Below are 12,518 nucleotides of genomic sequence, written 5' to 3'. Positions count from 1 at the left end.
TCCAATTAATGACAGTCCCTTCCCATGCGCAGTTTCACTCACAAACATTCAGAGCCTAAAAGAAGTGCCACTCTTTAAAATACACTTTACCATCATACAAAATAAACATTATGCGAATGTATAATTATTGAAGGAATGCTCTGTGCTGCGAGTTTTGTGCTATACTATGCTGAGCTGTTGGCAAACATCTTCATTTCCACTTTGATGAAAGAGCATCTTTTTAGAAATGCAAAACAAGAAGTTTTAATCATTTGAAAAATATAAACATCTGAATTCATCTGTTCATTCTGCTTTCATGATTCAGTTTATTTTGCATCTGCAGTTTTCTGTTTTATCTTCGCCACTTTGATTAAATATGAATTTATCATTTTGTTCAATTTGAATTCTTATGGACAAAATTATTCCAGAACCTTTAGGAACATTGATGACTGCTTTCCAGCTACATAAGATACTGTCAAATATACGCCCACCCACATCCATTTTGATAGACTGTTCAGTAGATTTCATTTCACAGGTTCAAAGCCAATCACTGAAGAGGCCTGATCATTTAAAAACGAATAACGCTAATGGACCTTTTAAAAAGAAACGATCCTTTAAAAATCCTGCGGTACACTACAGAAATATGACGCGGCACATGAAAAACTAAGCTAGCAGTCTGATGACTGTTCAACAGCCTGTATACAGCACTCGGCCCATGTATCATCACACCCTGGTCTTGGTAAGATAGCCAGAGACTAGTCTCTCATAGCCTGTGGCTAACTGCTAGTACTCAGACGCCTCCTTAAGGACCTCTCCGAGTTACTGGGAGGGACAGGGGCGGAGCCGGTGGGCGTGGCAGGGAGCGGGGCGGGGCGGGTCGCCCGGTCGTTGTTCGGCGTCGCTCCCTCCGGTTATTTATGATGATCCAGGCGTCACCCAGACAGGGCGAAGCAGCCCCAGCGAGCACGGCCCGCATAAATTAAACACCGGCAGGAGACGCGCGGCGTAAATCAAGAGACCAGCGCACGGCCCCCGGCGGGTCAGCGCAAGGTGAAATTAAGTGGATTATTGGATCAGTTATGTTTGGGGAGGAGGGGGGCGGAGTCTGGGCTAGGGTCAGTGAGAGTTAAGAACGGGAAGTGAATGACTTCACTGCTGGGACTGCCTGCTGTATAATTCACAATCATGTGACCTTCAGCTGGGAAATCTCTTATTTGCCGCCCCCCCCCCCCCCCCTAAGAAAAGTATGCACACTATGTCCACAGCTACTATCATACTAAAAGACAAATCAATCTGGATAGTGCTGAGCTTCACTAGGGAAGAGAATTTCCTACATTCCAGAAATTGTATATATGTTGACTGGCAGATCTGAAATACAAACACTGATGTGATGTCAACAACTACGGGATGCCAGATGGTACAAATGCCATGATCTTGAAATAATAATAGATTCCAAATATTAAGCATATATCACTAGGAGGTGTGGCTTAGAGTAGCATCTGATAGGCACTCAAGAATAGCAACAGCCATTAAGGGCTTACTTTTGATCTGCTCAACCTGTGTTGCAGAACAACATTTTCCATTCTGCAACCAAGAAAATCACTGCTGATGCTCTGAACAGCAAAATCAGTAGTAAACTGAGGCGAAGCAGGTAAACCGTGTGGAGTACTGGGCAGAGGACTGGATAGTGGCCCAAGCTCTCATTTGAAGCTGGAAAATGTGGGAAGATGGGTTTGTTTAATAAAGCTTTCGAATAATAAAGCTCACCAGTCGATTGAACGGCCACCTATGCATCTGAACAACTCGATGCGGTAGATTCAAAACAAGTACCGCGAGGTCTTGTGTTTGAGGAAGTGTTCAGAAGATACTGAATAATGCAGCGATTTAAACATTATCCCCGGTGAGGGGACCCATCCAGCCCGATATGGCAACACTCAGCAAGCAACACCTAGAACCGGCAAACGGACCTGACAGCACTGTCTGTGCCGAGAATCTCATTTCCAAAAACGTTCCTTACAATTAATTCACACCCGCAGTAGAGGAGAGGCTGAGTCATTTCATTATGAAAGAATCACCATGCGCCCTCAACTCTGAGGCTCGGCGGCTCTTAACTGCTAATGAATTCATAAAACATTAAAACAATGGAGGAGCATTAAAATAGCCAAGGGGAGTCGTTGCGTGATCGCGGATAAGCAGAACTGCTCAAGACTGATGAAACGGGCTATGCAGGTTAGAGTGCTCAGCCAATCGGTGAAAGGCTTGCTAGCGTAGGAGGACCCAATTGCTTTCAGAACAGTAGGGGGCGCTGGCTGCAGGATTAAGTGAAAGCCCCAAGAGAAGGCCGGCTCAAGGCCCGGTTACAGTACCTCACCTTACAGCTAGGCTAAAAGTGAACTACAAATACAGTACTTGATTTAGGCCATTTGGCCTTTAGAGTATGGGATAAGGGTCACGGTTTTGTAGTCCAGACGCTCTGGGTGAGACTCACTGTTGTGGGCCAGGGCTTTGAGTACGCAGTCCAGGCCTCCCTCCACGCTGTCAGAGGAGCTGTCTGCCGAGGCCAGCTTCAGCTTCTTCAGGGCTTCGCACAGGTTGTCTGCAGGGAAAGAAAGAGAAGCAAGTGTGAGCGATACCCACCCTGTGACTAGTTAATGGAAGAGCAGATGCACACATGTACGCACAGACACACGCAACAACACCAAGGCCAGAGCGTCAGAGGTGTTCTGAAAAAGCATGCATGCGCGCACACACACACACACACACAGCTGAAGTACAGTGTGACTGCACATCCCTGCAATCTACCAAGGGAATCGGGGGAAAGGTCTGAATGTACTGAGGACGAGGAAACCGCAAGAACGAATGACACCCAACATCTTTCTGGACTTTTAGAGTTTTCCTCTAGACTCTCAACAAAAAACACAAGGAGACGACAGGGAGGCAGAGGGAGACCAGGAGCTGAGATGAGACTGCTGCAGTTAAACTGGACACAGATTAAAGTGTTATTAGAGTTATGTTTAGCCTGATCTTCTCAAATAACTTTGATAAAGCAAACTCATATGAATCCTGATTTTTAAAATGTGTAATTAAGGCCTAATTATAAGAAATACCACAGTAAAAAAACAAGACTGTTGCTGACTGCATATGACAATGTAATTCACACATTCCTTACCTCCTTATTTAGAGTGCGATTCTCAGACTCTAAAAAGAGCAGCTCCAACAGACACACACTCTTTTTATATGCTCATCACAGCCTTCATCCATCTCATCAGACAAAATGTAACCCAAGGGTAGGCCTAACCTTGGGGACACTTAACCTTAAAAAGTGTAAAAGCTGAAGAAAAGAAACTGTTCACACAACACCAAGCATTCTAAACCTGGCCTACCAAGGCCCTGCTAGCCTTTCACCAAAGGGAAACTTATGCAAATCTGCCAATCAGGCACCAGGGCTGACATAAGGGGTTCTGTGATCTCGCCAAATGGAGGAGGAAGTGGAAGAGAACCCGGCATGTCTGTGAGCCACACTCACCGTGTCCACTGGGCAGGGATATATGGCTGAGCTCGCTGAGCAGGGGCGCACCGAAACGGGAGGGGAGGGGTACAGGACAAGCAGGCGGAACTGCAGACAGGGCCCCGGCTTGGACTGGCCATGCGTTTCAGGGGCCGTGTAGCATGCAGGCTACTGCCAGCTCATTTTCAGTCAAACACCACTCCATCATTCCATCAATTTCAGCTCTGGACCTACACATTCACAGCTTTACCCATTTTCTTTTAAAAAATCTTTATTTAAAAAAAAATAAACAGTCCCATTGAACAGTACGTGAATGCAAGCTGCTAACCAGATTGACAAAAACGGCCGGAGGGATTAGCGAACAGTTTCCGGTAAAACAGAACCAACGGATTTAATCTCCGGCTACTGCTTTAAGTACAGCAAACATTCGTAGGGAGGGAAAAACCTGACAAAAGCTGACGCCGCTTGGGCTTCAGACAGCAACGCCTCCGGGCTCTTCAGAGAATCGACTTCTCGCCCATCGACTGTATCGCATCCGCCCACCTGATTCCCCCGTTTCAAACAGCAGCGGGGCGGGCGAAGACCGCGGTTTCTCCAGCGATTCCGATGGCTTGTTTATTCAGACCGCAAGGCTCGAGACCTCTTCCGTGAAGATTACCACCGTTACATAACGCTGACCTTTATTCGTATGCGAATAACCACCGCCGCTTTGCTCTTTTTTTCCCTTTTAACCCAGTTCTCGTGGTTATGTAACGTGACAAACATCAAGCAGCCAAATACCAACACAATATTGATCACGACGGATTGAAAAAAAAAAGAAGAAAAAAAAAACTTCTTTGTGGTCTAATACTACAGCTGATATGAAAGCTCATCTCCTGCCTTTTGAAGAGCCAAATGCAATTGATTTTTTCAGTCCCACACAAGAACAGCTGTTTCTGAAAAATGGTAGAACACATACTATAGTAAAAACAATGAAATAAAAGCTGTCTGTACTTTTTTCTCATATTCACCTTTGGATCTCAAATCCAAATACCTTAAGTCTACAGCAAAAATAAACAAATTTCACCCTCCTGTACCCACACTTTTGAAGGGCGCTCTACAAAAGGTCAAATCTCAACCAAATAATATGAATCCACAGAGGCTAACCTCTACACAAGTGAACCAGACTTCCAGACACAGGTGTGTATGACTGCAGAGTGCACCTTCACACACCAGACTGATTCGGGATCCACAAACGAAGCAAAACAAACAGGGACAAAACCGTGAATCTCCAACAGACTGAACAGCACTGCAGTTTTCTCACTATCGGTTTCCTTTAAATGGCATGACAACAGTCTGCACCTGCTGTAGACAAACTTGTTGCGGGGGCGGGATAAGGCTTGTTAGCAAACACAGGTACAGTGGATGCGTGGTGTCAATAGGAAGTAGGAGGTTGTGTTGATGGGCTCGTTCGGTGTGACTCATTTAGCATTTTAAAATGCCGCCCGTTTCACTGCTCTCTTCACAGAGAGGCACTTTGGCAGTCATCAATGAACCAGTCTCGCTGAAGCAGTGGGTGGGGTGGGTCGCCCTAATGACTACTGGGCAGTCCACTGTACTGCTGAGCACTGAGCAAGAAACTCAACTTGACTAGCTATCCCAGGTTAGCCTCAGTCACATGAAGTGATGGCAGATTGAAATTTAATGAGCAGGGCTCCTACATGACATCAGTGACTCAGCTCTTGTCTTGCTTTGCTGTGCAGAGCACAGGCTTTGATTGGTTCAAACGATACTTCTATCGACATCTCGTTGTAACTCCGCCCAACACGGCCTTTGTGAAACCCCACCCTCCCCACACTAGCTGAATGAGCGCCCCATGCAGCTGGGCCCAGTACTGGGCGGGGTCCCACAGGCCTCCATCCGCTGGAGAGTCTGACTGACTCATTCCCAGGGCTTCAGTGCCAGGTGCAGGTAACCAATGATTAAAGAGGCTGTGCATTTTCAAAGCTCCCCTGCTAGCTGGTTAAATAACCCCCTACGGTGATGAGTCAACAGTCAGAGAGGTAGGCAACAGTGCTTTAAATTAAGAAATAAAGTGCCTTTTTAGACGTACAGTACACTTAAGAGAGCAGATTCTACAATAAAAACTCAACTGACTCCACTTCAGGATCACACCCTGTACTGCGAGGTTGCTCAAGGCTTATGAAACAGCCTGTGCATTATCTTATCTTTATACATTTTATTTTCTAAAAATGTAATGTTTAAACAGTTGAAAGATGAATGTGCCTAACTAATATATGATTGGGATATGAAGCAGTAATTCAACACTTCTCAATTCAGCCCCATTTCTAAGCTAAGTATTAGCTCTGTGAAAGAGTTACAAACATGAATAGCTTTTTCGATAATCTATGTCCTGTCCTGCTCAAGACAGCATCAAAATGGTAAAATCAGATCCGAATGCATAATGACTGGGCTTCCTTTCTTAGAATAGTTTTCATAGGACACCTGAAGCAAAAAGGAATGGTGTTGTTGAACAGTTTGCTGTTACATATTCAAAAGAAATGTATGTAGATGGTCTGGCCCAAACATGAGAAAAATAATGAGCTTCTGTTTTAGACAGCAGAGATTTCACTTGGTTGACACTGCATAAATATGAAAGAGGACCGTAAGCAGGAACTACAATTCTGTGATGGCACTGATAACATAAACCTTAGAGCTCGCCAGATAAACGCATCTTGCAAATCCCTGTGCTTCAGACACGTTTTAACCGGAAGATCCACTGCCAGAGATTATTATCGATTCAAGACACTGCAGTAAGCGCGAGCACCTTAATGAACGAACATTGCGCAGAAGCATGCATGGTAGATGTGTGACGCAGCACTTAATTATGGCGAATCAAAATGGCACATTTTTGGCCCTTCAATCTGAGTCAGGGAGAGGGAGAAATCCAGATGTTTGCTTTACTCCCCCTACCACAGCTAGACATCTTTTCTCCAAATACAGGAACTCCAGTCGCTCTGAGCAAAAGACCATCCAATACCTCAAACTGTCCAACAGCCCAAAGGGCAAATGAGAGCGACAGACACAGGCAGATCGTAGCGTTTGCCGTTGTGCGGATTTAGCTCTCTGCAGACACACAGCAATCCAGCTTCAAAAAGGGCAGGACGGACCGGGTCAGAGAATTTACAGCGGCCACAGAACAGCTAATCAAGGGGACACACCTGCACCAGGCTTGCAATCACGATTTAAAGCAGCGTAATCTCTCAGCAGGACACCGACATGTTCTCTCTCCTTTCTGCCTGAACCACAAACTCAAGTGCAGCACAGTGCTCAAGTAAAGCCTCTCGCATAAAGACTGGGGTTCCCTAGCAGTAATCCGGTGGGAAGTAAGCTGGTGGAGAGTGCTATTCCTTCAAATTCAAATTCGCATCAGAGAGCTAGCACGCCGCAGAGTACACCTGTGAACCACACGCTCTGCAGTGCATACTGAAGAGTACACCTGTGAACCACACACTCTGCAGTGCATACTGAAGAGTACACCTGTGAACCACACACTCTGCAGTGCATTCTGCAGAGTACACCTGTGAACCACACGCTCTGCAATGCATACTGAAGAGTACACCTGTGAACCACACACTCTGCAGTGCATACTGAAGAGTACACCTGTGAACCACACACTCTGCAGTGCATTCTGCAGAGTACACCTGTGAATGCCAGTGCATTCCGAAGCCGTAATTCTTCCAAGTGCAGGAAAACCAGCGCATCTGGATTGCACTTCAGTATCCTGTGTGGAAAAAGCTATGGATCTTTGGCTGCGGCTAGCTAGCAGGACACAGTGATTTATGGTATCGGGACTTTAGGAGCAGACCACAATTTAGCTAATTCTTTTTTTAAATCACCAACAAAGCATTTTAGAAAGCTATGTCTACTACCTCATCGAAAAGTTCAGATGCTTTCCGAGCCAGGCCTACACTTTATGACGGAGTTCAGGATACATTCCTCAGAAGGTCCTCCTGGCCCATGGCCATTCCAGACTACTGGGAGGCGTTAAGCGGGCAGGAACAGGGCTAAAAGGCCTCTGAACTCCTCTCCTATTTGTTTGTTAGGCCACGCCTCTTTATCCAGTGAGCCCACCTAAAGCGGTCTGGTGTTCACAGCCACCGCGGAGGACGACTGCATCCACATCCACGGTCGCGGTCACGTTTCCTGCCTCACGCCCGGGTTCGGCAGACGCAGCACATGCCTGGAACTCAAACACAAAGAGCTTTGAGCGAGGGTGATCAGATACTACGAACACACTGACAGGGGAACAGGAAGCTTTCATGTGAAGTATGCAATAGCATTCTGCTTGAATGACAGCAGGTGTATGCAACCGTAATCATTACTGCGGTCGTGACCATGAGCTTTTCCAGTGCTCTGCAATCCCCTCAAAGCCTGAGGGAATCCGACTCGTGGAGCTCTAAGGCCTCCGTTATGGATTCTGGAGGATGAAACCCTCTCTCTACCTGAGAAGCCAGTGGAAAACACAAAAGGCTTCCAGTCAAACTCCAGCGTATTGATTTAGCAGTGAGCTAGAGAAGGCCGGGAAGATTTCAGGGCAGCGCAAAACTCACAATTCAGAGGTGACAGTTCAGACAATTTAAGAGGCATGCTGAATGGCTGGAGAAGGAAAAAGAATAAAAAATTCTGCTGGCCAGCAGTTCGCTCGTCGGCGAGAGGACGCGCAGGCGGAGCGATGAAAATCCAACCGATTTAGCTGAGGAAGCCAAATCCAGCAGGACCGCTGCGCTTCAGAGCAATCAGGGAGCATCTAAAGTGGAGCGGAGCCAGCGCTGTGAGTAAGAGGCACTGAAATATTCATTGTTATTAGAGCACAAATCCCACGGATTTCACAGCCACAGCAGCTGGCGCGGCCGGGAGAGGAGCCGCTTGTTCCCGCCGCTAACGAGAGCTGTCGCTCACAGCCTGCCGCTCGGCTCCATCTCAGAGCGCGGGCCTGGGGGTAGGGGCGGACGCCCACCGCACACCGCACCGCCCAACACGTACCGCGACGCGGCGCGAAATGGCCAACGCCAAAGGGAGCGGTCTGTGTGACGCAACGGCGTGTGGGACTCAATATTATCGGTTTCGTTGTGGCGCAGGAAATGACATGGCCCAAGCAGGACACCTGAGAACTCCCAGCATAGAAACAGCTAATGACGCATCAACATTTCAAACGCCAGCCACTGGAAGAACCTCTTATTCCACACATTTCAAAATTTCACCAGTCCTTCACTCTGGCTTCCCTGGGTGGGAGGACGCAGGTGCTTCTGCACGTGAGGTACAGGGTGGTGTGGCCATCCCAGCCTATAGAGGTCTCTCTCACACACACACACACACAAACACACACTCACACATTCACACTCACACCCACACACACTACAGGAGCCCCTCCTCCTTACACCACCAGTATACGCCTCTGTGCTGCAGCTGAGAGAAATGCCCGCTCTCGCAGCACAGTCACGCACGTCTCATGACAACCTGACAAGCCCGAAGACATGCCTGCCACCAGCATTAGCAGACCGAGTACGGCTGCCCACCAAGTGGAATGAAAAGTACATAAATAAACATCGGAGAGGGAGGCTGACGAAGCATTCGAAACAAAGGTGTTCTGACCCAAGAGCTCCGCTAATGGCGCTAAAAGCTGCCTGGCGGGCGGGTAATGGCTGCAGAAACGATAAACCGCAAACGGCAAACATTATGTGGCTTAACGGGCCATGCTGGAAGATGACTTTCAAACTGAGCTTCTCCTACACACCCTGTGTCAAGGTGGGTTTTGAAAAGCAAACTTTCGCCTGCTGCAGCGCCCCACCTCCGCAACAGCCCATTTCCGAGCCTCGCTGCGCTACTACACGATGGCGTACATTTAGGCCAGTCGAAAGTCTAAGCACTGTTAACACAAGACAGCAGGAGCTAGAGCTAAAGATTCTGTGTTTTTATGTTAACATGAGTACAGCCCCCGGCCTTACCTTTCCAACACAGAAATTTGATGCAAATGTGAAAATAGAAAAGAAATGTATGAAAATTTATTGGGGAACATATTTTCTTGTATTAAGACTATCAAAAGAAACTTGATGGGACTTTTTTTTACTTTAAAAATGAAAAGTCAGGTGACTAAAATCCTGCATAAGAGCAGCTCCTTAAATTTATTAAATCAAAGACATGCCAAAAATGGAAATGGCTCCCTCTCTCACTTTTAATAAACATCGCAGAAAAAATGGATCTCAGACAGCTACTGTCTCCAAAAGGCCATGGGCTCAGTACTTCATTCCAATGCCCGATAAACTAAGGGGGTTGGTACTGAAGTCTGCTCCACAGAGCCTGCCAATTCCCACAAGGACTTCAACTGGCTGCCTGGTCTGTCTCACACCCAGTGCTTTTCACAAAGCACATTTCACCTGCTTGACCACTGGAGGACTCGAGAGAAGGTTTTCAATTACCCCTGAGCCAACAGTGTGTATAGGTTTTCTGCAGCACACCTGAGCATGTCGATTCCTTCTAATCCCAAATAATATCCTGAAGGTTCAGGTGAGGTCTTTATTTGGAATGAACAGTCTTCATAACACGAGAAGAACCTGAACAGGGTGGTGGGCAGAGAGTGGGTGTTTGTTTTTACTTTGCACTAGAAGACCTTTGCGCTTCACTAAGACATCAAACAATTCCAGCTGTGGCTTCCATCCACTACTGTCATATCTCCCAGCACACACACACACACACACACACAACGAATGTGCCTCAACCCCATTTCTCCAGAATTATGTTCTATTCTTAGCACAGAAAAGACACAATAGCCTGCTGCTATACTGCTTCCAATAGGCCTACATTCAGGTAAGCACAAACCTGGCTTTCTAAAGATTAATATAATAGCAGACAGTGGTTGAATTTAACACCACCTGTGCAGATTTATAAAATCCCTCTCGACAGAAATGAGTTGTGATCTTCGATCATTCTTTGAACCTCATTATCCGTGGTCATTCCCCTCCCATTTTGATTTAATTAATCGCATTTATCTGCCTGTAAGTAGGCTATCGCTTTACCTATTCCCTGTGAAAGTGGCAACTTCACACTGCCTCCGCCCATAATGTTCATAAGGGTCTATCTATGCAATCTATCTAAAGTACAAAACCTCATTGCAATGCTTTAAATTAATACACATCATATAGGTATATATAACCTTTGGCATTACAACATAAATAAATTCTGCAGATTGTTTTTACGCATGGCGATGCCTTAGCATTTATATTGAGTTGACACTGGAGTCACTACTATATATGCAGCGCCAGTCAAATTTTATGACCGCGTATGCATACAAGCATTAATTCTCTCGATAATTTGTTTCAAGCACTCCATCATCTACCTCTTTTCGTATTAATGAGGGCTCAGAAAGGTTTTGAAATGACTGGAATCCGAATGATGCCCCACCGATCAACTATAGCACAAAATAAACCGTCCTTGCGCTCTCTTCCGGAAGGCAAAAACCTTTAAACGTTTAGTTTGCAGATAACAAACACACGTTCGTATAATGGGTTATATAGTTGACAGGCAGTACCATTAATTAAGAATGGTGATAAAATGCCATGATCGGAAAGTATGCGCCGCCGCTTGCAGACTGTTCAAAAGAATAAACTGACGTACACGTGGATTGCATAACAGCAGTATAAAGCTATAGGTAACTTAAACTATCGTTTTATAGCATCAACATTTAATAGCGATATTTTGTGATTGAATACTTAGGTAGCCAGGTAACGTCAAACACACTCAATTCCAGAAACAAAAAATTTTTTTTTCTGCAACTATCGGGCGTTAGCTTCTGTAATTGCACCACGCAATGCGAAGATGGAAATTTAGCTAGCTGTTGTGCTAAGAATTCTAAAGCATGATAGCTAACGTTAGTTGTTCAGTTAATGTAATGACGGTTAAGGGCGTGAGGAAAATACAAAATATAAAGCTGTGTCACAAAACATGAATTGAAAAACTGCTAACTAGCTAACTAGTCATCAACACAGTAGCTACCTAGCTTTCGTGCTAAAGATGCTCAGAAAGGAAAACATGATCAGCAACCTAGCACTACTGTTTAACCCCACCTCGCTAGATAGCTGGCAGCTCTTGACGGTTAGCCAACACGGGAAAAAACTCAACAGCGCGTGCTAACGTTAACCAATCACGATGACAGCAGCCAGTTAACGAAACGCTTCAGAGTAAATCGTCCCTACAATCTAAATAAAGTAAGATACTGTGGCTAGCCGGTAAACGGGATGGTCAGCAAGTTCCCCAATAAACGGTGCCATTTCATTCAATAGCTAGCTAGATACAGTAGCTAAGTGCATCAATTTAGGAAGCTAGCTAGCTGCAAACTTACCCATTTAGGCTCAGGAAGTGCGCGACAGTCCTTAGTCTTGTTAGAAGGTGCTTCCGAAGAATGGTGTACACAGTGAAAACACAATCGTACGTTATTTCCCCGCTCTTCGTTTCTTGATACGCAGAAATGAGGTTTTAGTCAAACAGATATCCGGGCGAGGCCCACCTTAACCCGCACCACCCCGTCCCCGCAGCAGCAGCCTACACTTCGCAGTCTCTCACCACTTTGGTGTATACAGTGTCGCAAACAGTCCCGAGCCCGCCACGATGTTAATGGGCGTAGCAATGTAGTTAGTGTTTATGAGTACAAAGAGATATTATTCTTCATGGATACAGTACCGTTACAGTCACCAATCCCCCAAATCATTTACTTCCTTCCTTACTACAGTCAGGTTGCAATACAGCACAGCTTCCATGCGTTGAGAAACTCCACCCCTCTCTAGTATATGATTGGCTCACAGTATGCAAACGACGGCTTAATTTCTCCATTGATTGGGTTAAATCTGCGTTGTCGGCTTGTACCACGCCCTGTTCTGTTCGTTTTTCCCGGACGGGCACTACAGGGGATTCAGTAGCTCGGTTCATTCATCAAGAAATCTTGTTTCACTATATCTGTACGATTTAACGGTATGCGTAATTGTTGTCGATTGCCATG

At 46.0% G+C, this 12,518-nt stretch overlaps 1 protein-coding gene across 2 annotated transcripts in view; it reads right to left on the bottom strand.

Moving 5' to 3' along the window:
* rap1gds1 (RAP1, GTP-GDP dissociation stimulator 1) overlaps window positions 1-12,293 on the bottom strand; it is a 44,343-nt gene extending 32,050 nt beyond the window's left edge. For both annotated transcript variants that reach the window (XM_064343487.1, XM_064343488.1), the window contains exons 1-2: window positions 11,865-12,293; window positions 2,468-2,575 (exon numbers count right to left, since the gene is read on the bottom strand). In XM_064343487.1, coding sequence (XP_064199557.1) covers window positions 2,468-2,575; window positions 11,865-11,868 — 112 coding nt within the window. In that variant the 5' untranslated portion in view covers window positions 11,869-12,293. The remainder of the gene's footprint in view (window positions 1-2,467; window positions 2,576-11,864) is intronic.
* Window positions 12,294-12,518: the final 225 nt, after the last annotated feature.

The sequence above is a fragment of the Anguilla rostrata genome, chromosome 7 (assembly GCF_018555375.3).
Source record: "Anguilla rostrata isolate EN2019 chromosome 7, ASM1855537v3, whole genome shotgun sequence".
Taxonomy (NCBI): domain Eukaryota; kingdom Metazoa; phylum Chordata; class Actinopteri; order Anguilliformes; family Anguillidae; genus Anguilla; species Anguilla rostrata.
Note: the sequence above shows the minus strand (reverse complement) of the source record. Positions and strands in the feature narration are given on the sequence as shown.